At 56.7% G+C, this 27,247-nt stretch overlaps 1 protein-coding gene and 1 long non-coding RNA gene across 7 annotated transcripts; both read right to left on the reverse strand.

Annotated features, from left to right (window-relative positions):
- Positions 1 to 4,487: 4,487 nt before the first annotated feature.
- On the reverse strand, positions 4,488 to 7,092 carry LOC126944805 (uncharacterized). Its single transcript, XR_007722189.1, has 2 exons — positions 6,863 to 7,092; positions 4,488 to 5,847 (listed from the first exon to the last, which is right to left on the reverse strand). It is a non-coding gene; the product is annotated as an uncharacterized LOC126944805 (long non-coding RNA).
- A 6,542-nt stretch (positions 7,093 to 13,634) lies between these two features.
- On the reverse strand, positions 13,635 to 26,638 carry GREP1 (glycine rich extracellular protein 1). Of its 6 annotated transcripts, XM_050774465.1 has the most exons (33): positions 26,575 to 26,638; positions 26,293 to 26,325; positions 25,368 to 25,397; positions 24,904 to 24,936; positions 24,786 to 24,821; positions 24,319 to 24,354; positions 23,804 to 23,857; positions 23,473 to 23,532; positions 22,476 to 22,511; positions 22,048 to 22,077; positions 21,919 to 21,951; positions 20,425 to 20,454; positions 20,314 to 20,346; positions 20,190 to 20,225; positions 19,840 to 19,872; positions 19,501 to 19,536; positions 19,385 to 19,417; positions 19,248 to 19,301; positions 18,658 to 18,693; positions 18,485 to 18,517; positions 18,105 to 18,245; positions 17,355 to 17,387; positions 16,805 to 16,837; positions 16,670 to 16,699; positions 16,206 to 16,337; positions 15,263 to 15,304; positions 15,088 to 15,120; positions 14,854 to 14,918; positions 14,744 to 14,771; positions 14,597 to 14,656; positions 14,382 to 14,495; positions 13,883 to 13,936; positions 13,635 to 13,660 (listed from the first exon to the last, which is right to left on the reverse strand). In XM_050774465.1, exons 1-33 carry the CDS (start codon positions 26,636 to 26,638, stop codon positions 13,635 to 13,637), a joined length of 1,560 nt encoding a protein of 519 aa, XP_050630422.1. The 6 variants fall into 6 exon arrangements, with proteins under 6 accessions (XP_050630422.1, XP_050630423.1, XP_050630424.1 ...); XM_050774466.1 differs by lacking the exons at positions 14,597 to 14,656; positions 14,744 to 14,771; positions 14,854 to 14,918 and adding an exon at positions 19,718 to 19,753; XM_050774467.1 differs by lacking the exons at positions 14,597 to 14,656; positions 14,744 to 14,771; positions 14,854 to 14,918; positions 19,248 to 19,301 and having other exon boundaries at positions 18,105 to 18,137.
- Positions 26,639 to 27,247: the final 609 nt, after the last annotated feature.

The following is a 27,247-nucleotide window of genomic DNA, read 5'->3' on the forward strand; positions in this document are numbered from 1 at the left end:
CATGGAAGGTCAAGGTCCTTAACCTCCTTTGGTCAAAGACCCACTTGAGCAACCCCATGGGACTCACAGAAAAAGCACCCACAAAAATGTGCCCCTCATTTGTGGGGGAGTATTCATGAACTCCCTCAAGCCCCTGCCCAGGTGCTAAGAACCTCTGAAGATTGTTGTCTGAAAAGGGGGTGTGATGGCCGGGTGCGGTGACTCACGCCTGTAATCCCAGCGCTTTGGGAGGCCAAGGCGGGTGAGTTACCAGGGCAGGAGTTTGAGAGCAGCCTGGCCAACATGGTGAACCCCATCTGTACTAAAAATACAAAAAAATTAGGTATCCCAGCACTTTGAGAGGCCGAGGCAGGCAGATCAGGAGGTCAAGAGATCGAGACCATCCTGGCCAACATGGTGAAACCCTGTCTCTACTAAAAATACAAAAGTTAGCTGGGCATGGTGGCACGAGCCTGTAGTCCCAGCTACTCGCTACTCTGGAGGCTGAGGCAGAAGAATCACTTGAACCCAGGAGGCAGAGGTTGCAGTGAGCCAAGATCGCACCACTCCACTCCAGCCTGGCGACACAGTGAGATTCTGTCTCGGAAAAAAAAATTAGCTGGCCGTCGTGGCGGGCGCCTGTAATCCCAGCTACTTGGGAGGCTGAGGCAGAAGAATCGCTTGAACCCAGGAGGCAGAGGTTGCAGTGAGCCGAGATCGCACCACTGCACTCCAGCCCAGGTGACAGTGGGAGACTCTGTCTCAAAAAAAAAAAAAAAAAAGAAAAGAAAAGAAAAAGAAAAAGAAAAGGCGATGTGAGGAAGATTCCCTCCATTCACACACTTTCCAGGGAGGTACAGAGGATCCTCAGAGTGGGCCCTCACCTGGGACTGCCTCTCACCCGCCTGGTGCTGGGAGGGCTAGGGTGTGCTGGAGCCCACTGGCCAGTGCGGGCAGGGCTGGGGTGCCCACCACACACATCTGGTGGCTGCACCACTTCACGGCACTGCCTTCAGGGAGCCAGTGGCCAGGCAAGCCCCTGCTCAGTGCCCCTCACCTATTCGGTGGGACATTATGTATAAAGGGCTCTAACCTCAAGGAGCGTTCAGGGTTCAAATCCAGGAGTATGAGCATCATTTCTGTGAAAGGTTTTAGCATCTTTTGGGTCTGGGCACTGAGGCTTACACCTGTAATCCCAGCGCTTAAGAGGCCAAGGTGGGAGGATTGCTTAAGGCCAGGAGCTTGAGACCAGCCTGGGCAACATAGTGAGACCCCATTTCTAAAACAAACAAACAAACAAAATACAAAAATTAGCTGAGTGAGGTGGTTCCTGTCTGTAGTCCCAGCTACTCAGGAGGCTGAGGTGGCAGGGTCTCCTGAGCCCAGGAGTAGTGAGCTATGATTATGCCACCGCAGTCCATCCTAGGTGAGACCCTGTTTCTATTTAAAAAAAAAAAAAAAAGATACTTTTGGAAGAGAGATTTATACTTTCCTTCAGATTTGCAAAGGGGCCTTGACCCAAAACAACTTAAGATCCTCCTCTGCAAACACAGAGACTGAGGCCAGCGCCAATCAGCTGGTCTGTAAGGTAAACAGAAGCCTCACCTCCTCTTCACCACCCCTTTCCACTGAGGGGGGCTCTTCCGGTATGAGGGGCTGACCTGGTGGCCCCACAGAGTCTGGAGAATGGGGGGTGATGACAGGGGCTGGAAAATGGCTGTCGATGGACTCAGGGAATCTTGTGGTGGGTTTGTCTAGCTCACCCAGCCCCCGGGGCTTGGATTTCACAGGGTGGGGGTGGGGAAAGCGAAGAATTGCAGACGGAGACAAGCCGGTCAGTGGGCTCCCTCGCAGCCTTCCAGGGGCCTCCAGGAATCCAGTCGCACAGGTTTGGGCAGCTGTCAGGAGGCAGCAGCAAGCCTGGCTCTCTGGAAGGCCCCCCACCCTGCAGCCCCATCCTAGGGGCTATTCTCTTCCCCGGGCCAGAACCAATCCTCCTCTTCCTAGGGCCTAAGGTGATCGGCTCATCCCACTTTTTCGAGGGACATTCCCAGTTTGAATATTGGGTCCTGCATCCCAGGGAAACCGGGACAGCTGGTCCACTTGCCATCGGGCCTGCGGTTCCACAGGCAGCTCTAAACCCTTATGTTGTAGCCCAGTGGCGGGCTGCACACATCCGGTGAGCATTGTGCCTGGAAAGGGCATAAGAGGACCCCAGGGTTTTTTTGTTTTTGTTTTTTGAGACGTGAGTTTCGCTTTTGTTGACCAGGCTGGAGTGCAATGGCACAATCTCAGCTCCAACCTCTGTCTCCCGGGTTCAAGCTATTCTCCTGCCTCAGCTTCCCAAGTAGCTGAGATTACAAGCATGTGCCACCACAGTCAGTTATTTTTTTTTTTTTAATTTAGTAGAGACAGGGTTTCACCATTTTAGGCTGGTCTTGAACTCCTGACCTCAGGTGATCCGCCCGCCTCAGCCTCCCGAAGTGCTAGGATTACAGGCAAGCGCCGCCACACTTGCTCAGCGACCCCAGGTTTTTTAAATTTTGTTTTTTGAGACGGAATCTCGCTCTAACGCCCAGGCTGGAGTGCAGTGGCGTGATCTTGGCTCACTGCAACCTCGCAACCTCCACCTCCTGGGTTCAAACGATTCTCCTGCCTCAGCCTCCCGAGTAGCTAGAACTACAGGCATGCACCAATATGTCCAGCTAATTTTTGTATTTTTATTAGATATACGGGGTTTCACCATATTGGCCAGGCTGGTCTCGAACTCCTGACCTCGTCTTCCACCTGCCTCGGCCTCCCAAAGTGCTGGGATTACAGGTGTGATCCACCGCATCCAGCCAACTCCAGGTTTTTAAGACTCCCAATTCCTCTTTGACCCAACATCTCCAGATTGGAGCAAGGAGGAAAGCAAGCCAACACTCCAGGGACTAGCCAGCTGCGTGTGTGGCGGCTGCTCAGTGGACACACATACCCCCACCTCAGGGACCAACCCGCTGGACTTGCCTTCACAGTGGCCTGGTGTGGCTTCAGCCTCCTCCCACCCCGACTCCCACTCCAGGTCTCTAAGATAAAACAAAGTATCTCTCCAAGCCCCTTGGGGAGAGTAAAAGTGGGGAAACATCTCGGAGCCTAGGAGAGGCTGGAACAGGGTGGTTGGGGACCTGCCCACGGTGGGAGGATTCCCAGGACACATGGGCAGCAATTCACCTGTTGTCCTCAGCCCTCGCTAGGCCTGGGTCGGGGAGGTCCAGACCCTCTCCTAGGCCCCCGTGCACCTGGATTCAGTTGGATCTTGGGAACGGAAGGGTTAAGGTTGGGGCTGAATCCGAGACTTCAAGGGCCAGAATGCCATTGATATGAAGAAGTGGGAGCCCCCTGGTGTAGTTACCATCTCAATGGCACTTTAACACATCCAGTGAAGTCCCCTCCCCCATCCGCCAGGTCGGGGGAAAGAGGTGGGGGAGGGGAACCTTCCCCACTGTACTACCCTGGGAGGAAAGGAAAGTCGCCCTCCAGCAGCCCCTTCCTGGAGCGACAAAATGGACGTTTTTGTTCCGTCTAGGAGGAAAGAGGGGCAGGGAGACTCAGGTGGGCAGAAGAAACCAGGGATCAGCTTGGATAGGGTCGAAGTGGGTTAACCCGCGGCTCCTAAGAGGGGGAAGTGGGGCCCAAGGACCAAGAAAGGGAACTAAGTTACCAGGAGCTATCATGAGGCAGGAATGGTGCGGGGGTGGGTTTGGGGACTGCACACTAAGAACCCCAAGGGCAGAGTCACCCACTGCGCCTGGAGGAGCTGAGACCCTGATCTTAAAGGTAGAGAAGCCGGTCCCCTGGCTCCCAGACCAAAACGTGCAGCTAAATCTCGGTGGTATGGCCGTCACCCTCACGGGTTCACTGCCCACCTTCACGACAGGAACAAGCTCAGGGAGCTGAGCAAACCTGACCAAGTGCACAGCAGGGAGCAGGACACGCCTGACACCAACCCAGACCCTGACTTTGGAGCCAGCCCCCTGGGTGGGCTGAGAGAGCCTCCTGAACCTTTTTCCCAACAGGCAGCCGGGCAGGGCCTCTCCTTCTGGGCCTCCCAAGCAGCACCCCGTTCCTCCTTTTCCCAAATTATTCGAAGCTCCCAGTACAGGAAAACCTCTGCAGAGAACTGCATCTGGATCTGATTATGGAGGAGGCCCCCTCCACCTGCTGGCTCACTCTCACTGCCGCGTCCCTGGCAAGGGACGTGCCCTTTGCTCCCCACTTACAGGAGGCAGCGGGCTGGACTCCCAGAACCCCATGCGGGCCCCACCCCAGGGATCCCTGGGCAAGTCACAGCTGCCCAAACCTCAGGTGCCTCCTGGCTGTAAAGCAGAGAGGGGACAGTTCTGCTTCAACCCTGGCACATCCCTGGGCTAGTGCCTTGGGGATCGAAGTAGGTATTGACTCAAGGCAAGCATATTTTGTCAGAAGCATAATGGAGGTTTCACTTGTAAACCTGGGCAGACTCCATTGACTGGGTAACAATTAACTTTATTATCAGTAGAAATTGTCAGTTTCAACCAGCAGCAGTTGTGGCTCCCACCCTTTTGAGGGTGGGGGCCCCATGGCTAATGCTGTCTTTAAGAATACACATCCGTCCGTGTACTTCCTGTTTCTTAGCTGAGAGAGGAGGCCTCAACAATATAAAGTACGGGGAGCTGGGGAGCGGCAAGCCAATGGGAATGGGCACCTGGCCATAAGTCAGAGAAGAGGAAGGAGTCACTTTATTCTCTTTTCTTCTGGTGCCAGTAAGAACTTTATCAAGGTACTAGTGCCATCAGCTCCTACCCAAAGGCACCCAAGGCTCCAGGTCAGCAAGACAGATTTAAAACACATTGTGTTCGGCGGGTGCGGTGACTCACGCTTGTAATCCCAGCATTTTGGGAGGCCACCTGTAATCCCAGCACTTTGGGAGGCCGAGGCGGGTGGATCATGAGGTCAAGAGATCTAGACCATCCTGGCTAACACGGTGAAACCCCCTTTCTATTTAAAAAATACAAAACAATGAGCCGGGCGTGGTGGCGAGTGCCTATAGTCCCAGCTAATCGGGAGGTTGAGGCATGAGAATGGCGTGAACCCGGGAGAGGGAGTTTGCAGTGAGACGAGATCGTGCCACTGCACTCCAGCCTGGGGGACAGAGCAAGATTTCGTCTCAAAAAAAAAAAAAAAAAAAAATTACTTTCTGGGAAGACAGCTGGAAAGATAGGCCAGCCCCACAGGGGAGAGGACACTACCTGTCCGGATTGGATGGGGGCAGGCAAAACGATACCTCCACCCACTAAGCCCTGGAATCTGTGAATGCGACCTCACTTGATAAAAGGGCCTTTGCACATGTAATTAAACTAAGGATATCAAAATGAGGCTATCCTAGATTTCAGGCAGGTCCTACATTCAACGACAATCCAACCTCTTACAAGATAAAAACAGAGGGAGATTGGAGACAGACATGGGAAGGCGGCCATGTGAAGACGGAGGCAGGAACTCCTGTGATGCGGCCACAAGCCACAGAGGGCCTGGAGCCAGCAGGAGCTGGGAGAGGCAGGAGGCATCCTCCCCTAGCACCTGTGACGGGAACAGGGTCCTGCCCACACCTTGATTTTTGACTTCTAGCCTCCAGAACTGTAAAGAATAAATTTCTGTTGTTTGAAGTCACTCAATGTGTATAAATTTGTTACTGCAGTCACAAAGAACTAGTACACTGCCCTTCTTGGTGGTGGGTCTCGGGCTCTCTGAGGTCCCCTAGGGTCAAGGTTGGCTTCCTGATACCAGTCCTGGGCTGCTGGAGCGGAGCCCACTGAGATAGAACTTCTGCCTGATTACCTGAGCTCAGGCCACCTAGGGAACAAAGAGAACTTTATTAAGTTGTTGAGGCTGCACAGAAACTGGCGGGTGGGGTGCAGGCAAAGCTGGAAAGAACAGGAGCTTCCTCTCAGGGCCCAGCGTGGGTGGGGGTGGGGGAAGCTCTCCTGTCCCGTGGGGATGATTCACAGCCTTTGCATGTGACCCTCGGGTCCAGTATCGATCCACACCGCTGCTTCCCTGGTGCGCACAGCCAGCCCGACCCCTGGATCTGTCAAGTTGAAAATTTGACTTCTGAAGACTTTTGAGAGGCCGAACTCGGTGGTTTACGCCTGTAATCCCAGCACTTTGGGAGGCCGAGGTGGGCGGATCACCTGAGGTCTGGGGTTCCAGACCAGCCTGACCAACATGGAGAAACCCGACTCTACTAAAAATAGAAAATTAGCTGGGCGTGGTGGCGCATGCCTGTAAACTCAGCTACTCGGGAGGCTGAGGCAGGATAATCGCTCGAACCCAGGAGGCGGAAAGTGCATTGCACTCCAGCCTGGGCAACAAGAACGAAACTCCGTCTCAAAAAAAAAAAGACTTTTGAGACAGTATCAGAATTTTGAAGAGCCATACACTGAGGATGGCCTTAACCATGGCATCCAGACCCTTTATTTATAAGAGAAATGAAATATTTGGACATAAAGCACTTTCAACTTTTGTTTTTATACCCTTGATCCCCATGCCCTTGGACATGTGCTGTGGGCCCCGCTCGCTGCTCTGATCACTAACCAGGTTATCAGCTCAGCGGATGGGTTACATTCTCAAATAACCGAGCAAGAGGCCCGCTGGAGGGCTAGAGGGGAAAATGGAAGAAAGACCCGAATCTTTGGACGAGTCTATTTTCTATTTGGTAGAGAAAGTCTCGCTTCTGTCTCTACCAAAACTGGGCTGCTTCCGATTCCCCTTCTCTCTTCCCCAAACTGGGCTCTAACCCCCGTCCTCTGAATCCATGCTCGGGGAAGGTGGCTAGGGGCACTGGCCCTGTCGGGGGCTGCCTACTCACCCGCCGCGGGAGGGGCCGGGTCAGAAGGGTGGCGACAGGAAAAAATGCAGCGGCGGGGGCGAAGGGAAGGCGGGCAGCGGCCACATGTCGCGGGTCGCGGGGGGCGCCAGTAGGCTGAAAGGAGAGGGTCGCGCTGGCAGCGGAGGCAGCGGCTGCGGGGGCGGCTCGGAGACCAGAGGCGGGAGGCCGCGCGCGCCCACGGGCCCGGGGACGGCGGCGACGGCGGCCTCGGGCAGCGGCGGCAGCGGCAGGTGCGCGGGCGGTGGCGCGGGCGCAGGTAGGCGCGGCAGGTCCTGCAGTGCGAGAGCGGCGGGGGGCGGGGCGGGTGCGCAGGCTTCGGGCGGGAGCTCCGGTAGCGCCAGGTACGCGCTGGGGCCCCAGGGCAGCAGCGGCTCGGGCCGCAGCGGGAGCGCGGGAAGCGGCGGCAGCTCAGCCAGGGAAAGCATGGAGGGCGGCGACGGCCCGGGGCTCAGGCCGGGCGGCAGGCCGGGCAACGGCGGTGCGGCAGAGACGGCGCGGGTAGCGGGGTTGGCGGCCGCGTAGAGCGGGCCCGGCCCAGTCGCGAGTGGGCGCGGGCGCGGGCGAGCCGCGGGTGCGAGCTGGAGCGGGACAGTCGCGCCGCCAGCTTGGCTGCAGCCGCCACCTCAAGGCTCCCGAGCGTGCCGCCCGCCGTGACCTCGTACCTCTGGAGGTGGCCACGCGCCTCGCTCCGACCGGCCCGGCCAATGGCAGACGCCCGCCGCCGCGCTCCAACCAACCAGGGGCCAGTGCGCTCGCGGCCTACGGTTCCGTCCCGGCAGCTGGCAAGGGCTACCCTTGGCAGCCAATCAGAGGTATCAGCGCGTTCCTCCAAGTTCTTCCCGCCCTCTCCTGGTCCCAGCCAATTGCTGTGTCCCAGGTGTCGCAGCTGCTCCCCGCCCTCAACTAGCCTGGAGACCAGGCGCTGCACACGCGCAGTGAGCGCCCCCACTTGGCCTGAGGGTTTGCAGATTCGCTGCGATCCCGAGGCGCCTCGGCTCAAAGATTTGTTTTTTTTGTTTGATTTTTAGGTGGCTTTTTTGGGGACTGAGTTTCACTCTGGCGCCCAGGCTAAGTGCAGTGATGGGGTCACGGCTCAGTGAAGCCTCGACCTCCCGGACTAAAGCAGTTCTCCTGCCTCAGCCTCCCCAAGTAGCTGGGACTACAGGCGCGCGCCACCACACCGGCTAATTATTATACTTTTTAAATTTAAAAAAAAAATTTTTTTTTTTGTTTTTAGATGGAGTCTTGCTCTATCCCCCAGGCTGGAGTGCATTGGCGCAATCTCAGCTGCAACCTCCGCCTCCTGGATTCAAACGAGTCTCCTGCCTCAGTCTCCTGAGTAGATGGGATTATGGGCGCCCGCCACCATGCCCGGTTAATTTTTGTGCTTTTAGTAGAGACGGGGTTTCTCCGTGTTGGCCAGGCTGGTCTCGAACTCCTGACCTCATGTCCTCAGGTGATGCACCCGCCTCGGCCTTTCCAAGTGTTGGGATTACAGGCGTGAGCCTCCGCGCCCGGCCTAATTATTATATTTTGTGTAGAGATGGAGTCTCACCATGTTGCTCAGGCTGATCTGGAACTCCAAGGCTCAAGCGATCCGCCGGCCTGTCTTCCAAAGTGCTGGGATTCCAGGCATGACCTACCGCGACCCGCCCCGCGACGCCACCAATTTGGAGTGTGAGATTGTCCTCTCGTTGCTATTTACCCATTGCAACTCAGGTATGAGGATCCTGTGTGGATGGGTCATGGTACACAGATTTCCATTCAGTTATCTTATAAGAAAGATAAAACGGTATCACAATTCAAAAGCAAAGTTTGGTGATAATATACTTAGTGTTTGTGTTCAAGTTCCTAAGAACCATTGTAAATGATAGATGGGTGAGAATCTGGTAGCTCAGAACAAAAAGGATAAAATGGTCAATCTATTCAAAATTGGAATATAGAAACTTTTTCTTTTTGAGACAGGATCTTGCTTTTTCGCCCAGGCTGGAGTGCGTATCGCCATCATGGCTCACTGCAGCCTCGACTTTCTGGGCTCAAGTAATCCTCTCACCTCAGCCTCCCAAGTAAGACTACAGGCATGCGCCACCCTGCCAGGCTAATTTTTTAATTTGGGGAGATAGGAGTCACCAGGCGCGGTGGCTCACGCCTATAATCACAGCACTTTGAGAGGCCGAGGCGGGCAGATCACGAGCACTTTGGGAGGCTGAGGTGGGCAGATCACGAGGTCAGGAGTTCAAGACCAGCCTGACCAACATGGTGAACCCTTGTCTCTACTAAAAATACAAAAATTAGAGGTTGCAGTGAGCCGAGATTGTGCCACTCCAGCCTAGGCTACAGAGTGAGACTCCATCTCAAAAAAAAAAAAAAAAAAAAAGAGATGGGAGTCTCACTATGGTGCCTAGGCTGCTCTCGGACTCCTGGGCTCAAGCAATCCTCCTGCCTCAGCCTCCCAAAGTGCTGGGATTACAGGCGTCAGCCACTGCACCTGGTGGAGACGTTTATAAGAACAATTAAAACAATATTACAACAGTGTTTCTTGGTGTTAAGGGATATCATCCACTGCCCTGAGAGTCTGGTCAGTGGCCACTGAGCAGATGTTGGCTCCTAATCCTATTCTACAGTAAAGAGAAAAACCTTGGAATGTGGTTTACTCCATGCTGTGCAGAGAAAGACAAGATTGTTTGAATATTTTTATTTATTTATTTATTTTTTTATTTATTTGTGAGACAGAGTCTCCCTCTGTCACCCAGGCTGGAGTGCAGTGGCGAGACCTCGGCTCCCTGGCTCCCCCCCCTGTTCAAGTTCTCCTGCCTCAGCCTCCCCCTGAGGGCATTTCTGGTAAATTTTTGTTTTTTTTTTGTTTTTTTTTTGAGCAGTTCTCTTGATCTCGGCTCCTCACGCCATTCTCCTGCCTCAGCCTCCCTGGGAGTAGCTAATTTTTTGAGACTACATGGTCTCGCACCTTGTTTGCCAGTGCTGGGATTACCGTGAGCCACGCCTGGTAAATTTTTGTATTTTTAGGAGAGATGGGGTTTCTCTATGTTGGCCAGGCTGGTCTCGAACTCCTGACCTGAGGTGATCTGCCTGCCTTGGCCTCCCAAAGTGCTGGGTTTACAGGCATGAGCCACTGAGCCCAGCTGAATATTTTTAAAGAATCAGTAATTCTGTGAAAAAGCAAAAGTCTATGATTCTCCAATAGAGCAAATCAGATGAAGTAGTCAAGAAAAATCAGGCTGGAATTCCAGTACTATTTACAGAATCTCCTGAATGTTGATCAACCCAAAACCTTTTGCATACTGAGATAAGTCTTTGGTCTACACCCAAATACCATTATCATAAATCGGACTAAGAAAAGAAGAGCTAGGTGCCAGATAGGAATGCCAGATCCCATCAGTGAACCAGCTTGCAAGAAGAGGTTTGGATTTGGAAGGGCTCAACTCAGAGCGTAAAGATTTAGCCAGGTACAGTGGCTCACACCTGTAATCCCAGCACTTTGGGAGGTCTGGGTGGGAGGATCACTCAAGCTAGAGTTTGAGATCAGCCTGGGTAACATAGTGAGACTTTGTCTCTACTAAAAATTTTAAAAATTAGCTGAGCCTGTTGGCATGTGTTTATGGTCCCAGCATCTCAGGGGCCCAAGGCAGGAGGATCACTTGAGCCTGCCTGGGAGATTGGGACTGTAGTGAGCTATGATCAAGAGACCCTGTCTCAAAAGAAAGAAAGAAAAGAAAGAGAGAAAGAGAGAGAGAGAGAAAAGAGGAAAGAAAGAGAGAAAAGAGAAGAAGAAAGTAAAAGTTCTGGGACACAGCCGGGCATGGTAGCGTGCACCTGTAGTCCCAGCTACTTGGGAGGCTGAGGAGGGAGAATCCCTTGAATCCAGGAGGCAGAGGTTGCAGCGAGCCAATATTGCGCCACTATATTCCAGTCTGGGTGACAGAACAAGACTCTGTCAGAAAAAAAAAAAAAAGGCCTGGCGCAGTGGCTAACACCTGTAATCCCAGCACTTTGGAAAGCTGAGGCATGCAGATCATGAGTTCGAGACTAGTCTGGCCAACACAGTGAAACCCTGTATGTACTAAAAAAAAAAAAAAAAAAATAGCTGAGTGTGATGGTGTGCTCCTGTAATCCCAGCTACTTGGGAGGCTGAAGCAGGAGAATCGCGTGAACCCCAGAGGCAGAGGTTGCAGTGAGCCGAGATCACGCCACTGCACTCCAGCCTGGGCAACAGAATGAGACTCCATCTCAAAAAAAAAAAAAAAAAAAAAAAAAAAGGTTCTGGGATTGGCCAGGCTCTGAGTCAAAGTTCAGTATTGTGGGTCAATTTCTTTTTTTTTTTTTTTTTGATACAGAGTCTCACTCTGTCACCCAGGCTGGAGTGCAGTGGAGTGATCTCCGCTCACTGCAAGCACCATTCTCCTGCCTCAGCCTCCTGAGTAGCTGGGACCACAGGCACCCACCACCACACCCAGCTAATTTTTTGTATTTTTAGTAGAGACGAGGTTTCACCGTGTTAGCCAGGATGGTCTCGATCTCCTGACCTCGTGATCCGCCCGCCTCAGCCTCCTAAAATACTGGGATTACAGGCGCGAGCCACCGGGCCTGGCCATTGTGGGTCGATTTCCAATTGCACAGCCTCTACTCTGGACCTTGCCTTGCCTCTGCATTTACTGTTCGAGTAAATTTGTAATCATGAGATGAAAAATTAAGCTGTCCTGTAGCTCTGACACTGATCCAGGATTAGTAACTGGCTCTTTAAGATGTTTGAAAGAGTTCATCCGGCCATGGTGGCTCACACCTGTAATCCCAGCACTTTGGGAGCCGAGGCAGGAGGATTGCTTGAGCCCAGGAGTTTGAGACCAGTCTGGGCAACATAGTGAGATCCCGACTCTACTAAAAATAGAAAAATTTAGCTGAGTGTGGTGGTACATGCTGGCGATCCCAGTTACTCGGAAGGCCGAGGTGGAAGGGTGCTTGACTCTCCCAGGAGGTTGAGACTGCAGTGAGCCATGATCACACTACTGCATTCCAGCCTGGGACACAGAGTGAGACCCTGTGTCCAAAATAAATAAATAAATAAATAAGAGAATTCAGTCATCTGATATACTAAATGTCTGATTTATTCATTTCCAAGAGCCCCATCAGTGCTTAGGAAGATATTGATTTTGGATTTGTGCTCAGCTCCATTAAGAGAATCAACAGAATCAGTGGGGCGCGGTGGCTCACGTCTGTAATCCCAGCACTTTGGGAGGCTGAGGCGGGCGGATCACAAGGTCAGGAGATCGAGACCATCTTGGCTAACATGGTGAAACCCCATCTCTACTAAAAATACAAAAAATATTAGCTGGGCATGGTGGCACACGCCTGTAGTCCCAGCTACTCGGGAGGCTGAGGCAGGAGAATCACCTGAACCCGGGAGGCGGAGCTTGCAATGAGCCGAGATTGCGCCAATGCACTCCAGCCTAGGCGACAGAGCAAGACTCTGTCTCAAAAAAAAAAAAAAAGGAATCAAGAGTCGAGTCGATTATGTTTCTAATTGTTATTTGAGATGTCTAAGGGTATTTTGTTAATCAGGCATTTAAGGCATGCAAAATATTTAGGGAAAAGTTGAGCTGTGAAATTAATATTTTTATTTATTTATTTATTTATTTATTTATTTATTTATTTATTTATTTTTTGAGATGGAGTCTCATGCTGTCGCCCAGGCTGGAGTGCAGTGGCGCTATCTTGGCTCACTGCAAGCGCCTCCTCCTGGGTTCACGCCATTCCCCTGCCTCAACCTCCCGAGTAGCTGGGACTACAGGCGCCCGCCACCATGCCCGGCTAATTTTTTGTATTTTTAGTAGAGATGGGATTTCACCGTATTAGCCAGGATGGTTTTGATCTCCTGACCTTGTGATCCGCCCACCTTGGCCTCCCAAAGTGCTGGGATTACAGGCGTGAGCCACCGCGCCCGGCCTACTTATTTATTTTTTATAGAGATGGGGCATGCATTTAAGGCATGCAAAATATTTAGGGAAAAGTCAAATTGTGAAATTCATATTTGTTTTGATTTACTTATTTATTTTTTATATTGCCCAGGCTGGTCTTAAAATTGTAGGCTCAAGCAATCCTCCTACCTCAACCTCCCAAAATACTGGGATTACAGGTGTGACCTACCATGCCTGGCCAAGCTGTGAAATTTATAATCTAATGATCATTCATCAAAAAATGTGAAAGTGAATTTTATAATTTTCCAAATTATTAGTCAATACCATATCTGGAAGGCCACTATAAAGGCTTAAGGAAAATGAGATTTTTATCTAACAACTTTAACAAATCAATTATAAATTAAAACGCAAAGAATGAAGTGTTCTTTTCCATGCATAAGTCCCCTAACTTGGATGTGGTTCCCCTACTAGGCGGTGACCAAGTGATGCCCTCCCTGAGGGCAGGCGTCGATGGAGTCTGTTTGCTTCTCATGGTTTCTCCTATTGGGAACATGGTCCCGGGCACATGGCCTCATTGATGTTTGTCGAATGAATGAATGAGGTACTGGGCAGTGGCTGCAGGCCCATGCCACTCCCACCCTGGTCAGCAAGCCCCTTGCATGGCACGCAGAGGCAAGCAGGGAAGCGTGTTTGTGGTGCTAGCACGGAGGAGGTCGACGGCCAGGAGGCACCGGACTCCAAGCCCGAGGGTCTGTCTTCATTGCTGGGCAGGCTAAGGTGTGAGGCAGAGGCCCTCAGGACCCGCAGGGGCACTGCAGTGCTCAGCATTTCCCCAGAGGGCAGTGGCCTGGGAAGAGATAGAGCCAGGCTAGGGAGGGGTGGGGCCCTGGTGAGGCCTTGCCCCTCCTCCCCTCCCAGGGATCTGAGCTTCTGGGGTCAGTCACTCAGCAGCCACCTACAGGTGGCAGAATCTGCTATCCTTCCCAATGGCTGGGTGTCCCCCAGTGCGGCTGGAGGGGTGACCATGGGGGGCCTTTGCAGTGGCTCGGCCACTGCACCTCCCTCTCACCTCCGTAGCCATTCCCCAGCTGGCCGTTGCTGCCTCTCTTCACCTCAGGGCCCCCTACAGCACAGACGGACAGATCAGGGGCACTTGGGTCACCAGAGAGCTTCCGTCCACCCAAGCTTCAACCCAGGCTCTGGGAGACCCCCCCTCTCCGGAGGACCCAGGGCTCAGCTCTGCCTCAGCTTCTCAGAGGACCGTGGGGAGAGGGACAGAGTGTGGAGAACTGAGTCCCTGATGGCCCAGCTCCATCACCTCCCCTTCTTGGTCCAGTGTCCGGGCTGGCTCTCAGGGTCCTGGGCTCTGCTGGCCTCTCCTCCAGCCCCGTTCCTTCCTGCTCCTTCCTGCCTATGCCCTCCTGGCCTCTTCCCACTCACTCTATCCCCTCCACCAAGAGGGCTGTACCTTCCATCTCTGTGGGGCTGTGGGTAGACCTGGGCCCAGGGCCCAGTTCCCTGAAGCCACCTCTAATGGCTCCAACACACTCATCCAGGCATCCCATTACCTGGCTGGCTCCTGGCCTCAGCATATTCACCTCCAGCCTGATATCCAGGCTTCAAGCCAGCCCCCCAGGCCTGAAGGGTGGGCCAGCGAGAGTCCCACAGCACCCGGGCCTGCACTGTGGGGAGGAAAGCTGGCATGGGCACCGTTGCCCACAGGAGCTGGGATCCCCTGGCCCCTGTTGGACTTGGCTCTGCTCCCTGAAGGCTCATTTCTTACCATTTCCTTCAGGGGCTGGAGCTCCTGCTTTGGGGTACACCAGAGCTTCTGCCTCATCCCCTGCAAGAGACTCTGGTCATTCCCGCCTAGCCCCTGGGCTGTTGTCTCCCCAACCCCACTGCACTTTGTCCCCTGGGTCTGACTCACCATTCCTAAAACCTCTGGCCCCAGGGAACTCTGGAGGACGAAAGAGGGTGTCAGAGGCCAGGCTGGGGCTCTAAGCCCAACTCTCCTACCCCCACCCCTGCTCCCCAGACACCTGGCTGTGGGTGGGCCTCGGGGAAGACCCTGGCTCCCAGGACAGCATTCCCATAACCAACACCTGCAGGACAGAGATTGGAGAGGAGCTAGGGACAGGCTAGTGGAACAGGGACAGCATCAGGAGGGCCAGGTGACCAGCTCATAGACGGGGGATGCGGACAGACAGACTGACTCAGGCATGAGGGAGATGCCAGCTTCTGCCCGACATGGGGGAGCCCAGGAGGACTCACCAATTTTCTGTGGCTGGAGGCCACCATTAAAACCTGGGGGAGAGAAAACTGTGACTCAGAGATGAAGGTCAGCGAGAGCCACTGCCCTGGCCTCCCCCCTTCCTGGGATGCCAGAAGGAAGAGAAGGGAAGAGGAGGGGAAGGGAGGGGAGGAACTACAGGAAGGGCCTCCTCACCCGGTTCTGCTCCTGGTCCATAGCCATTTGGAGGCTGGTGCCCTGTGAGGAGAAAGAAGGTCAGTGCAGAGGATCCAGGTCTCCCCTGACTCCTGGGGGGCCAAAGATGGACCTTAGGGACTCTGGAGGGGAAGCAGGGACTTTTTGTGTCCACAGGGAATGGAACCAGAAGAAACAGAGAGCAGCAAGAGGCTGGGCGTGGTGGCTCACGCCTGTAATCCCAGCACTTTGGGAGGCTGAAGCGGGCTGATCACTTGAAGCCAGGAGTTCGAGACCAGCCTGGCCAATGTGACAAAACCCCGTCTCTACAAAAAATACAAAGATTAGCCAGGTATGGTAGTGCGTGCCTGTAATGCCAACTACTTGGGAGGCTTATTTTGCAGTGAGCCAAAATTGCACCACTGCACTCCAGCCTGGGCGACAGAGCGAGACTATCTCCAAAAAAAAAAAAAAAGGAGCAAGAGAGTAGAAGAGGGTAGACTCGGGGAGGGACTTCCTGGCCTTAGGGTGCCTGAATAGCTGAGGCAGCCTAGGGAACAAGGGTGATGGAGGAGTGACCCTGATATGGGGTGGGGATAGAGGACAGACCTAGCTGAGAGTTTGTCCCTCTGGGATGTGGGGCCTGGGGGCAGACAGACTCACACCTGCTTTCTGAGTTTGCAGTCCCCACTGGATGGCTGGCATCGGTGCTAGGAGGAAAGTCAGGGGCAGGAGTGAGCCCAGCCCAGGGCTTGAGAGGCTGCGGATGCCATGGGGCAGAGATTGAAAGGGCTCCCATACTGGGGGATACATGGGGTCCCAGGGAAAGAGTTCGGGCTTCTCGTCAGCAGATCACTGTGTGACAAGTCACTGCCCTCTCTGAACCTTGGCGTCCGAGGACAGAGTGGGACATGGCGGCCAGGTGCTTCCCAGTGCTCCCCAGGCACCCCCACTCCACACTGACCTGGGAACTTGCCATTCTGCACTGCAGGTGGGGGCTGGGATTTCAGGCCCCAGCCACCCTCTTTGTCCGAAGGGATCCCTGGAGTGGGAAGCCTGGGAAGGAGCTTCAGAGCGACCCTCGCATTGCAGGGACCTAAGATGGGAAGGAAGGGAGGGATGGAGCTATGCTCCAGGCCAGTCCTCACCGACGCCACACAGGAGGCCTTGGCCTGGCCAAGCTACCGGCCTCTAGTGGCTTCTAGGGCAGACCCAGCACCTAAGGGGGACATTAGCCAGGCTGGAAAAAGCCCAGCTCCCTCAGGCCACACCCTGCTGGGGGGACCTGGGAATCCAGGCAGGGCATAGAGGGACATAGGGATCTGTCAGGGATGGGGCTCCTGGTGTTGGTCCACGAGCCCGTCCATCCTTCAGCAGCCTCCCTCTCCCTTCCTCCTGAGCCCCCAACCCTGGTCCCAGTGGCCTCACCTGGCTGGGGCCCATTTTCATGGCCATATCCTGGAGAGGGAAAGCAGAGATGAGTGTGGCAACACTGGGGGCAGGGGCTAGAAGGGCTGAGAGGCAGAAGGAGGTGTGGGGCAGAGCCAGGGGTCCCCCACTCGCCTGGCTTCTGAGGCTTCAAAGTCCCTCGCAGGCCTGGGGAGAGAGAGAAAGAGGCTAGTTCAGACACCAGTCCACCCCAGGGGTGTAGTGAACCCCTCTCTCCCCTGCTGATTCCCCTAGCCGCGCCTTTTCACCTGGCAGGAGCCCCAGCTAGGTCCCTGGTGTGTATCCTGGGAGGGAAAGCAGGGCCTGAGGGCGGGTTTGGAGTGAGGGACCTTGGAGGAGGCAGGAAGAGGGGCAGAGAGGAACTCAGCTTTGGAGGTTTCTGGCTCCCTCCCAGTCCAGAGACCCATGGAGAATGATGGACAGGCCGACCCCACCCCTCCCCTTCTGAGACCTACCTCTGCCCCTTGGAGCCTGTCCTCCTTCCCCTCTCCTCCAGTTCCCACCAACCTCCCTCACCTGGCTGGGCTCCTTCCCACAGGAAGGCTCCAGCCCCAGCCCATTCTTGCACCCTGGGGAGACAGGGTGCGGCTTGGGAGGGGAAAAGAGTGGAAGGGTAGGCAGTTTCTGCAGGCAGGGAGAGTGAGGAGGAATGGGAAGGGCTTACCTGGCTTCTGAAGTTTCATGCCCTCTCCAACGCCTGGAGAGATGCGAGCAGGTGACAGACCAATGGTCCACCCCTTGCTGAGGGGCCTTTTGCAGTCCCAGCATCTGCCCCCCTACCCGGTGCCCACGCCAACCTACCCTACCTGGTTCATGGCCAGTGGGAACTGCAGGGCCTGGGGGGGCGGTACAGGGAGAGGCTGGGGTACAGAAGGGGGCTGGAGCCTGGCCCCCCTTTCCTCTCAGTTTAGGAACTGGAGCTCGCGGCACCTCCGTCCACCTTGTGCCACCTCCTCTCCAGACTCCACCCCCTCTAAGGCTGCAGGAGCCCCCGAGAGAACCCTCAGAACAGTGTCAGGGGAGACCCAGGCCCCTACCTCTCTCCTCCTTTGCACTCCCAGCAACCCCAGCCCCCCAGTACGTGCTCTGTAGCCATTCTGGGCTGAGGGGCCTGTGGGGAGGGAGGGGTGAGCAGGGGGTTTGGGATTCTAGCTAAGGAGAGGGCGAAGAGCCTTTGGATCCCTCTTCAGAGCCAAGTCAGAAACCAGGGATCCTGGAGCCGCCTCTCCTCCCTCATTTTGGTGCCCACCTGCCTTGGAGGCCTGGGAGCGAGACAGGAACAGCAGCCCGACACCCCCTCACTGGCTGGGCTCCCAGGCCCCTTTTGAATCCCGGTGGAACTGAGATGGGGTATGAATGAGGGAGGGAGCTCAGGGTTTGGGGGAGGCAGAGGGACAGGCTGGGCAGGGCTCACCTGGCTTCTGGGCCTTCACAACCCCTGAATAGCCTGGTGGAGAGACAGGGAGCAAGTGAGGGACCCAAGGCCTCCGCTCCGGACCTCCTGGAACCCCAGCCCCGCCTCTACCTGGTCCATAGCCATTTGGAGCTCCCAGGCCTGTGGGGCAAAAAAGGAAGAGTGGTAAGGCTGGGCCAGTGGGGGACAGGGAGGCAGGGCCCAGGAAGGGGGCTCTCAGTCTCTCCTCCACCTACTCTCCCCTCGGTCCTCGGTGCTCCTACAGACCTCCCCTCACTCATGAGGCAGGGGTCACCCCTCCCCTGGGAGTCCCACGCGGAACCAACTAGAGCGCCAGGATCTAGGGGAGGTGGGGCCACAGACGCAGGCAGTCCCCTCACCTGGCATCTGAGGCTTCATCCCTGCTCCTAGGCCTAGGAGAGACAGAGACACTGACATCAACTCCAGCCAGTGCTACTGATCCTCAGACACCAGCCCTCTGTCCCTGTGGCCCCAGCTTCTCTCTGCCTGCCCACCTCCTGACGCCTTGCGAGCCAGGCCTAGCTACCCTCACCTGACTGGACTCCCGGTCCATTTCTGTGGCCATATCCTGGGGGGAGGGATGGGGTGGGTGTGAGACAGCGGCATTCAGAGGGGGCATCAGGAGGAGGCAGCTCAGTCGGCTGTGGGCAGCTCTAGAGACAGGGCGGGGGGCCAGGGCCCTCCCCAGCCTGGCTTCTGAGGCTTCACTCCGGAGACAGAGCCACACTGGGCCAGACAGTGGCACTTAATTCCTCAGGGTTCAGACCCACACTCTGCCCTCCTGGCCCCCTGGCCCGCTCTCTGTCTTCCCCCTTCCTTCTAAGAAGCCTGGGCTCAGTCCGGCGCCATGGCTCACACCTGTCATCCCAGCACTTGGGAGGCCAAGGCGGGTGGATCATCTGAGGTCAGGAGTTCGAGACCAGCCTGACCAAAATGGTGAAACCCTGTCTCTACTAAAAATACAAAAATTAGCCAGGTGTGGTGGTGGATGTCTGTAATCCCAGCTACTCGGGAGGGTGAGGCAGGAGAATTGTTTGAACCCAGGCCTGGGCGACAGAGCGAGACTCCGTCTCAAAAAATCAATAAATAAAAAGCCTGAGCTCCTATTCCAGGTGTCCTCACCTGGCTGGGTTCCAGCCTCAGGGAAGGCCCCTGCTCCCAGCCTCTTCCCATATCCTGGAGAGGGAGAGGGAGCATGAACCGGATGCTTATGGCTTCAGGGGTGCGTGCATGGAGAGGCAGACCAGGGTGGGGCTCACCTGGCTTCAGAGGCTTCACACTCCCTCCAAGGCCTGGAGGAGATATGGGGGGTTGGTGAGTGACTCAGGGGCCCCACCCACGTTCTCCCCCAGCCCCTCCCCACCCCTGCTCTTACCTGCTCCAAATCCAAATCCATTCTGGGCTGTCAAGACTATGGGGAGAGGAGGGTGGGGTGATGATTTGGGGTTTGGTTGAGGTGGAGGTGAGGGAATACTGGAGGCTTCCTCCCAGCATCCCTTCAGGTATTCACCAGCTCAGCCCTCCATGAGACTGGGAAAGGAGGCAGGGAGAGGACGCCCCAGGGGTAGACCCCCAGACCCCACCTCTTTCACCTGGCTGAGCGCCCAACCCATTCCCATTCCCTAATCCTGGGGGACAGATGGAGGTGGGGATGAGAGCGGGAAGGGGGCTCTGAACATTGGGGAGACAGAAGCCCGGGGAGAGTCAGGCTCACCTGGCTCCTGTGCCTTCATGCCCCCTCTAAAGCCTTCGGGAAAATGGGGAGCAGATGAGGTACCCAGGAGCCCCCAACTCAGATCCACCTTAGAACCTCAGCATCCGGACCCCAGCTCCTCCCATCCCCTCAGGAACTGCTCCAGGGCCATTCTGAGGTGGGGGGCTTATTGGGGAGGGAGGGCTGAGCTAAGCTGGGGATACAGTGCCTATGGTTCCCCTTCAGGGCCAAGCCAGAAGCCAGGGTTGGAGACGCCCCGTCACCCCTCCCCATCATTCACCAATCCCACCTCTGGGAGGAAGAGGCCGCCCAGATGCGGACCCCGGAACCCCAGACTCTACCCCCTTCACCTGGCTGGGCTCCCAGCCCAATCCTGTACTGGAATCCTGGGGGAATAGATCAAGACGGGGTATGAATAAGAGGAGAGAGCTCAGGGTTTGGGGAGGCAGAGGGACAAGCCGGAGCAGGGCTCACCTGGCTTCTGGGATTTCATGGCCCCCCCATAGCCTGGTGGAGAGACAGGGAGCAGCTAAGGAACCTGGGGCCCTAGCTGTGGGTCTCCCCAAACCCAAGCCCCGCCCCTACCTGGTTCATAGCCATTTTGAGCAGTGGGGCCTGTGGAGGAGAGAAAGGGTTAAGGCCCTTCGGAGCCCTGGATGCCATCTCCAGCCACCTCAGGCAGGGGTGTCCCCACTTCCAACTTCAACCAGCCAGAAAGATGGGTTCCTTTCCTCAGCAGCCTCCAACTGTCAAGCTCCAGCTCCTGCCACATCTTGAGTCTGACTTTTTTTTTTTTTCTCTTGAGATGGAGTCTCGCTCTTGTTGCCCAGGCTGGAGGGCAATGGCGTGATCTTGGCTCACTGCTGCAACCTCCGCCTCCCGGGTTCAAGCAATTCTCCTGTCTTAGCCTCCTGAGTAGCTGGGATTACAGGCGCCCGCCACCACGCCCGGCCGATTTTTAGTATTTTTAGTAGAGACGGAGTTTCACCATGTTGGCCAGACTGGTCTCGAACTCCTGACCTCAAGTGATCCACCCACCTCGCCTCCCAAAATGCTGGGATTACAGGCATGAGCCACCGTGCCCGGCTAGGTCTGAGTTCTTGCTGGAGCCGGTACCTTCTTTGTTCAAAACTCTGTTTTTGGTCCAATTTCTCAGCGGCTTGGGCCACTCTCTCCTCTCCTCCCTGGCCTCCACTGCCTCCTACCCAGAATGCCCAGGGCCCAGCTCTGGGGCAGCCTCAGCTCATACTGTACGCCCCAGCGTGGCCCTAGTTGGGGAGGGCCTGTCCCCAGCACCTGCTTGGCTCAGAACAGGCATGGTTCACAGATTATTTGTTTGTTTTTTAAACAGGGTCTCCCTTTGTCACCCATGCTGGAGTACAGTGGTGAAATCTCCGCTCACTACTATCTCGACCTCCTGGGCTCAAGTGATCCTCCCCTCTCAGCCTCCAGAGTAGCTGGGACCACAGGCACATGCCACCACAACTGGCTAGGTTTTTTTTTTTTTTTTTTTTTTTTTTTTTTTTTTTTTTTTTTTTGTAGGTGGATTGCTTGAGCCCAAGAGTTCAAGACCAGCTTGGGAATGTTGCCCAGGGTGGTCTTGAACTCTTGGGCTCAAGTGATCCACCTAACTCCGCCTCCCGAACTGTTGGGATTACACGTGTTAGCCACCGCTCCAGGCCTGGATTGGTTTGCCGAATGAGGTTTGTTGTGTGAGACCAAGTTGGGAGGCTAGAGGTTGGGGCTCGCCTGCTCTCTGAGGCTTTAGTTCCCCTGCCAGGCCTGGGAAGAGAAGGGGAAGGACTTTCTGTTAGTCCACCCAGCCTTTCCTCTCTGCTCAGGACCAGGGACAGGCCCCCATATCAGTAACCCCCAACTCCTAAGACCTCCATGCTCCCAGAACTCCAGGGCCTCACCTGCCTGGGTTCCAGCTCCCAGGAAGGCCCCGGCTCCCCGCCCATTCCCATTCCCAAATCCCACGGGAAAGAGCCAAAGAGAATGGGGAGATCCGGGACTCTAGGGAAGCAGTGGCAGATGCATAGGAAATGGGCAGCGAGACAGGAACAGGGTGGGGCTCACCTGGCTTCTGGAGTTTTCCACTCCCTCCAAAGCCTGGGGGAAAGATGAGAGGGTGAGGGATCCTTTCCTCTGGACCTGTGCCCAGAATCTCAGCCCCAGATTCCCCGCTTCCGTCCCCACCCTCTTTACCTGGTCCAAAGCCATTTTGAGTGGCAGGACCTATTTGAGGGGCAGACAGAGGAGTGTGGATGGTGGTGCAGTGGGAATGAGCTAGGGCCTAGAGCCCTGCCCTCCCGCTTTCTGTCTCGCAGGACCCCTGCCCTCTCCCTTCCTGTCTCGTGTGACCCCTGCCCTCTCCCTTTCCGTCTCTGTGAACTCCCTCCCAGGCCCGACCGCAGTTGAAGCTGGATTTGGCTCTTGACCTAGGAGTCCAGACCGTGGCCACGCTTGACCAGCTCGGGTGTCCTCCATGCCCAGCCGAGGCCTGACTTGGGGCAGGTGCTCAGGGGAGACTGGGTGAATGAATGAACCCCAAGAGCCCATCCGTTGGTACCCAGAGTGTGGCCCCGGGCCCCTGACCTCTCCCTCCTAGCCACCCCAGCCCCTTCGGCCCTGACCTGGCTGGGTTCCCGGTCTGTTTCCATTGCCGTATCCTGGGAGGAAAAGCAGGGTGTGAGGGGTGGATATGGGGAGGCCTTGAGGGTGGGACAAGGCCGTAGATTCAGGGGAAACAGTCAAGATAGGGGAGGGAAGAGCAGGGGCTCACGGACCCCACCCATCCCCTGTCCTCCCCCAGAAATAAGCTTTCTGCCCTCTGGACCTCTGACATCCCCTGGCTCTTCCCTGTGCCTCCTAGAATCCCAGTGTGGTCCAGGTGCCCTCACTTGTCTGGGCTCCAGCTCCTGGGAAGGCCCCAGCTCCCATCCTGTTCCCATCACCAGATCCTGGGAGACCAAGGGGAAGGAGGAAGCAGAGGCTGGGGCTGGATGTGTGTGTGCGGGGAGTGGAGGACAGGGACACAGGAAAGGAGAGGCACACCTGGCTTCGGAGGTTTCACCCCCCACCCCACATCAGGAATAGAGAGAGAGAGACCAGGTAAAGGAGCCTGCTCCTCCCTGGAGCCCCCAGACGCAAGCCCAGGCCCTCAGCTCCACCCTACTCTCCCTGACCTGGTTTTGGGCCTGTGGGGCGAGGGAGGCAGAGGCTGGAGCTAGGCCATGTGTAGTGCGGGTCCGAACACCACCCCAGGGCCGCTGTGCCCCATGATCTGACAGTTCTCTAAGGGCGCATGCCCAGGGAGCAACTCAGAGACCTCCACAGGAGTCCCCACCCCAGGAATGGCATTGGCAGGCCAGAGAGGGACCAGCGCCTGGGGAGGATAACACAGACTGAGAGGGGGACAGAGAGGGATGAGAGATGGTGAGCATAGCAGGGAGGTGGTATGTGGGCGGGGTCCTTCCTTCATCCGCTTCTGAGGTTCCCTCTCCCCCAGGCGTGGGGAGAGCTAGAAAGAGGCTGACATTGACCCCAAGAGCTCCTCCCCTAAGAATGAGAGTTGGGACCCTGAACCCTCCTGCCCGCCCCTCCCTGCGGCCCCTGCCCAGCCACCCTCACCTGGTGGGGTTCCTGCCCCTGGAAGAATGCCAGCGCCCAAACTACTTCTGCTCCCCAATCCTGGGGAGACAGAGGTGAGGGCCATGAGCAGTGGGGTGGGCAGGCTTGGGGGATACAGAGGCGCCTGGATATAAGTAGGCAGGGCGGGACAGGGCTCTGCCTCACCTGGCTTCGGAGGTTTCACGCCCACTCCCAGGCCTGGGAAGGGACAGAGTGGCCGAGCCCTGCCCTCCCTCCAGAGCCCAGCTCTCCCAGCTCCTGGTTCCCTGACTCTGCTCTACCCCTTCCCCCTCCCTCCTGGAAGCCCAGGTCCTGTCCCACGTGTCCTCACCTGGCTGGGCTCCGGCCACTGGGAAGGCCCCTGCTCCCAGCCCGTTTCCATATCCTGGGGAGACAGAGCCAGAGGAACATGAGGAGGGGGGAATGGGGCGTCGAGCAGAGACAGAGACAGAGGGCGGGAAGTGGACACTGGGACAGGTGTGGGGTGGGCTCGCCTCTGGCTTCTGGGGTTTCACAGCCCCTCCAAAGCCTGGGAAGAGAGATGGGCAGATGAAGGGGCCCTGCCTTCCTGCCCCGGGCTCCCTGCTCCACAGCCATAGTGAGCTGAGGCAGGGGTGAGGCCCAGGTGCCCCGTCCCCTTACAAAGCCAGACATCAGAACTCCTCATGGTTCCCCTCCTGCCCACCTCCTGTGAGACACCCACCTGTTCTGCCCTCTCTGAGGCCTGGGGGAGCCTGGAGAGGAACCTGGAAATGCTGATCTGGTTGCATTCCCTCCCCCACAGTATCAGGCAAAGATTAGGCACCCCCAAGCCCCTCCCATTCCATACCCACATCCCTGCCTCACCTGGCTGGGCTGCAGCACCTGGGAAGGTCCTGAACCCTGGGGTGAGAAGGCAGGAGGGAGTTAGGAGGAGTGAGGCAGGCAGGGGCTGGGCGAGCTTCACCTAGGTTCTGGGGTTTCATGCCCCCTTCAGTGTCTGGGAAAGAGGGGGATCAGATGAGGGGCTCAGGAATCTCCATCCCAGGGATACCCCTAGAATCCTGGCTTCCAGCTCCCCCACTCCCACCTCTACCTGCTCCATAGCCAATCTGAGTGGAAGGGCTGGTGGGAGAGAGAGAGGTGAGTTGAGAAGGTTTGGGGTCCCAGCTGAGGTGGGGGTACAAGACTCTTGGACCCCTCCTTGGACTAAGCCAGACACCAGCAAACCTGAGAGGCTCCCTGTGCATCCCCCCACCACAATGACTCTCCAATCCTGCCTCTTCCTTCTGAGGCCTGGGAGGGAGGCAAGGAGGGGACCCCACGGCTCGCACCTGGCTGGGTACCCAGCCCATGCCTGACCCTGAATCCTGGAGAGACAGATGAGGTGAGGTTAGGAGTGTGAGAGAAAGAGGGGGAGACAGGAAGAGCTGGGGCCGGGGCAGGGCTCACCTGGCTTCTGTGGGTTCACGCCCCCTTCAGATCCTGGAGAGACAGGGAGGTGAGGGATACCCTTCTCCCAGGATCTCCCCAGAACCCCGCACCTGGCCCACAACCTGCCCAAGCAGCGGGCCTGTGGGAACTCAGTCCCTTCCCATGAGGGTGGAGGGCTGTGGGGCACAGGTGGGTGCTTTCAGCCGCCTTCCCTCCCTCCTTCCCTCTCTATTTCCTTTCTTCTCTCTTTCCTTTCTTCCCTGCCCTGCTCCATTTCTTCCTGCCTGCCTTCCCCTCTCCCCAGCCAGGGTGCCTGAGGAACACTCTGGGGCTCAGCTCTGTCCCCGCGTATTTCTGGTATTTCTGAGATGACTGCTTTCCCCTTTACCTGCCCCCTACCCAGCTTTCCCTGCTCCTGCCCTGCCTCCTCCCTGCCCTGTACCCTGCCCTCAGATGCCTCCCTTCCCTATGCCAGGCCTCACCTGCTCCCAGACCACTGTGGGGGCCATAGGCTGTGGGAAAACTGAGATGTTGAACTGGGGTGCTGGAGCAGCTGGGAACTGGTGTGCCACCCTCCCCGAGCACCCCGCCACCAGCTTTTAACGGATCGGTAGTCATTTGGGCTCTCTAAGCTTGTGGGGTTCAGGGAGAAGCAGGGGAACTTATGGGGGCAAAGGGGCCCAAATCTAGATGCCACCCCCTTCTCCAGGTCTCAGTCTCCCTGCTGTCACAGGAGGGTAGAGGGCAAAGCAGGTAAGTAGTCTGGGGCCAGGGCAGTGGAGGCTAGAGGGTCCCTGGACCTGGAGGAAGGTGTCTGAGCTGGGGCTCTGGGGGGTTGTGGGGCAGATCCCACTCCGCCCTCTTCCTCTCCTCTCCCATCCATTCTCAGTACTAGGCTCCCCTCCCTTCCTGGAAATCTCCTCCTCCGCCTCTCACTGCCTCCGCCCCCCAATCTTTCTCTCCTGAAGCTCAGATGCATCAGGACTTGGGGGGAGCCCCTCCTCCTACCTTTAGGACCCCCCAGGTCCCTGAAGTAAAGACCCTTCCATGACACTCGCCTCCTGCCCCTCAGCAGACTCTGCTCTTCTTGTCCACTCCCTCTTCTCCCCCTCCAGGCTCCTTTGGGCTGCTGTGAGGTCCGCCCCTGCTGTCACACCTGCCCACCCTTCTCAAGCAGCCCAGGCCCCTCCTCAGGGCTGTATGTTCTGCCTGGTGGACTCTTCCCAGAGCGCAGGGTGTCTGTGCTCCCCACCGAGTGGATACTTGATGAGACTCCTTGCCTGGAAGACAGCAAGGGCCCTGAGCTCTCCTGGGCCCCGCATCGGGAGTCCCAGAGAGCTCCCACGCACCCCAGGGCGGGAGAGATGGGAGACTCTTCCCTGACCGCAGTGCCAGAGGGGCCACTACCTTTCCCCAGGCCAGGAGGCAGCGGGGGCAGCCCTGGGGGAGCAAAGTGGTGCTGACTCAAGGCTGGGGGCCCCAGAGGCTGAGATGGGGAAGGGCCCAGGCATCTAACCTCCAGCCCCGAGAAACCCTCACTGTCTGAATTCTCTGCCCAGACCAGGCTTCCCACACCCCAGCCCTCCTTGTCTCCAGAACCCCAGTATCCGGCCAGGGCCCCACCTGGACCCCTAGCCCCAGTCACAGATGCCCACTCTACAACCCCTAGCCCCGAGCTGCCCTCACCACCTTGCAGGCTCTTAGAAGTCAGGCAGAGAAGGAAAAGGGCTGCAGGGAAGGCCCAGGCACCCATGACTCTAGGCAGAGTGGGAGTGCCCACAACCTTTGGGCCTTTAAACACCCCTGGCTGGGTGGGGACCCTCACCCAGGCACCCCAGCTGCGAGAGGCAGAGGCTCTGCCTGCAGACCCTGGGGGGTCAGCCCCCCACCTCTCCCTGTGGCAGAAGTCTAGCTCTGGCTCCTCATCCATCATGGGCGCTGACAGCAGGACAGGCCCCCTAGACTTCTCCACCCCTGTCAGCGACTCAGGCCCTGGCTCCAGGCCCAGAGGGCTCAGATGTCCCCCCAGCAAGGGGCAGGCAGGCACCCTAGGCCCAGCCCAAACACAGCTGGGGAGAGGGCAGGAACCAGGGCTTTGGAGTGTTGCAGACAGCAGGGGTGGAGGTGACAGCATCTCAGACCCTGTCTGACAGGCGGTTGGTGGTCTCAACAAAAGCCAGGAGTCATCCCGTCTAGTCCTGAGACTACACAGACCCCACCGGGGGGTCCTTTGTCCTCATGGAGGCTCGGCCTGCCAGAGTGGGCCAGAGCCCCAAACTTCAGAGCCACCCCTTCCTCCTCTTTCCTCCTTCCAGGAGGGGCAGGGACACATGAGGATGGACCAACTGTGCCCAGCCTCTCT

Source organism: Macaca thibetana, chromosome 20, assembly GCF_024542745.1.
Source record: "Macaca thibetana thibetana isolate TM-01 chromosome 20, ASM2454274v1, whole genome shotgun sequence".
In the NCBI taxonomy this organism is placed as follows: domain Eukaryota; kingdom Metazoa; phylum Chordata; class Mammalia; order Primates; family Cercopithecidae; genus Macaca; species Macaca thibetana.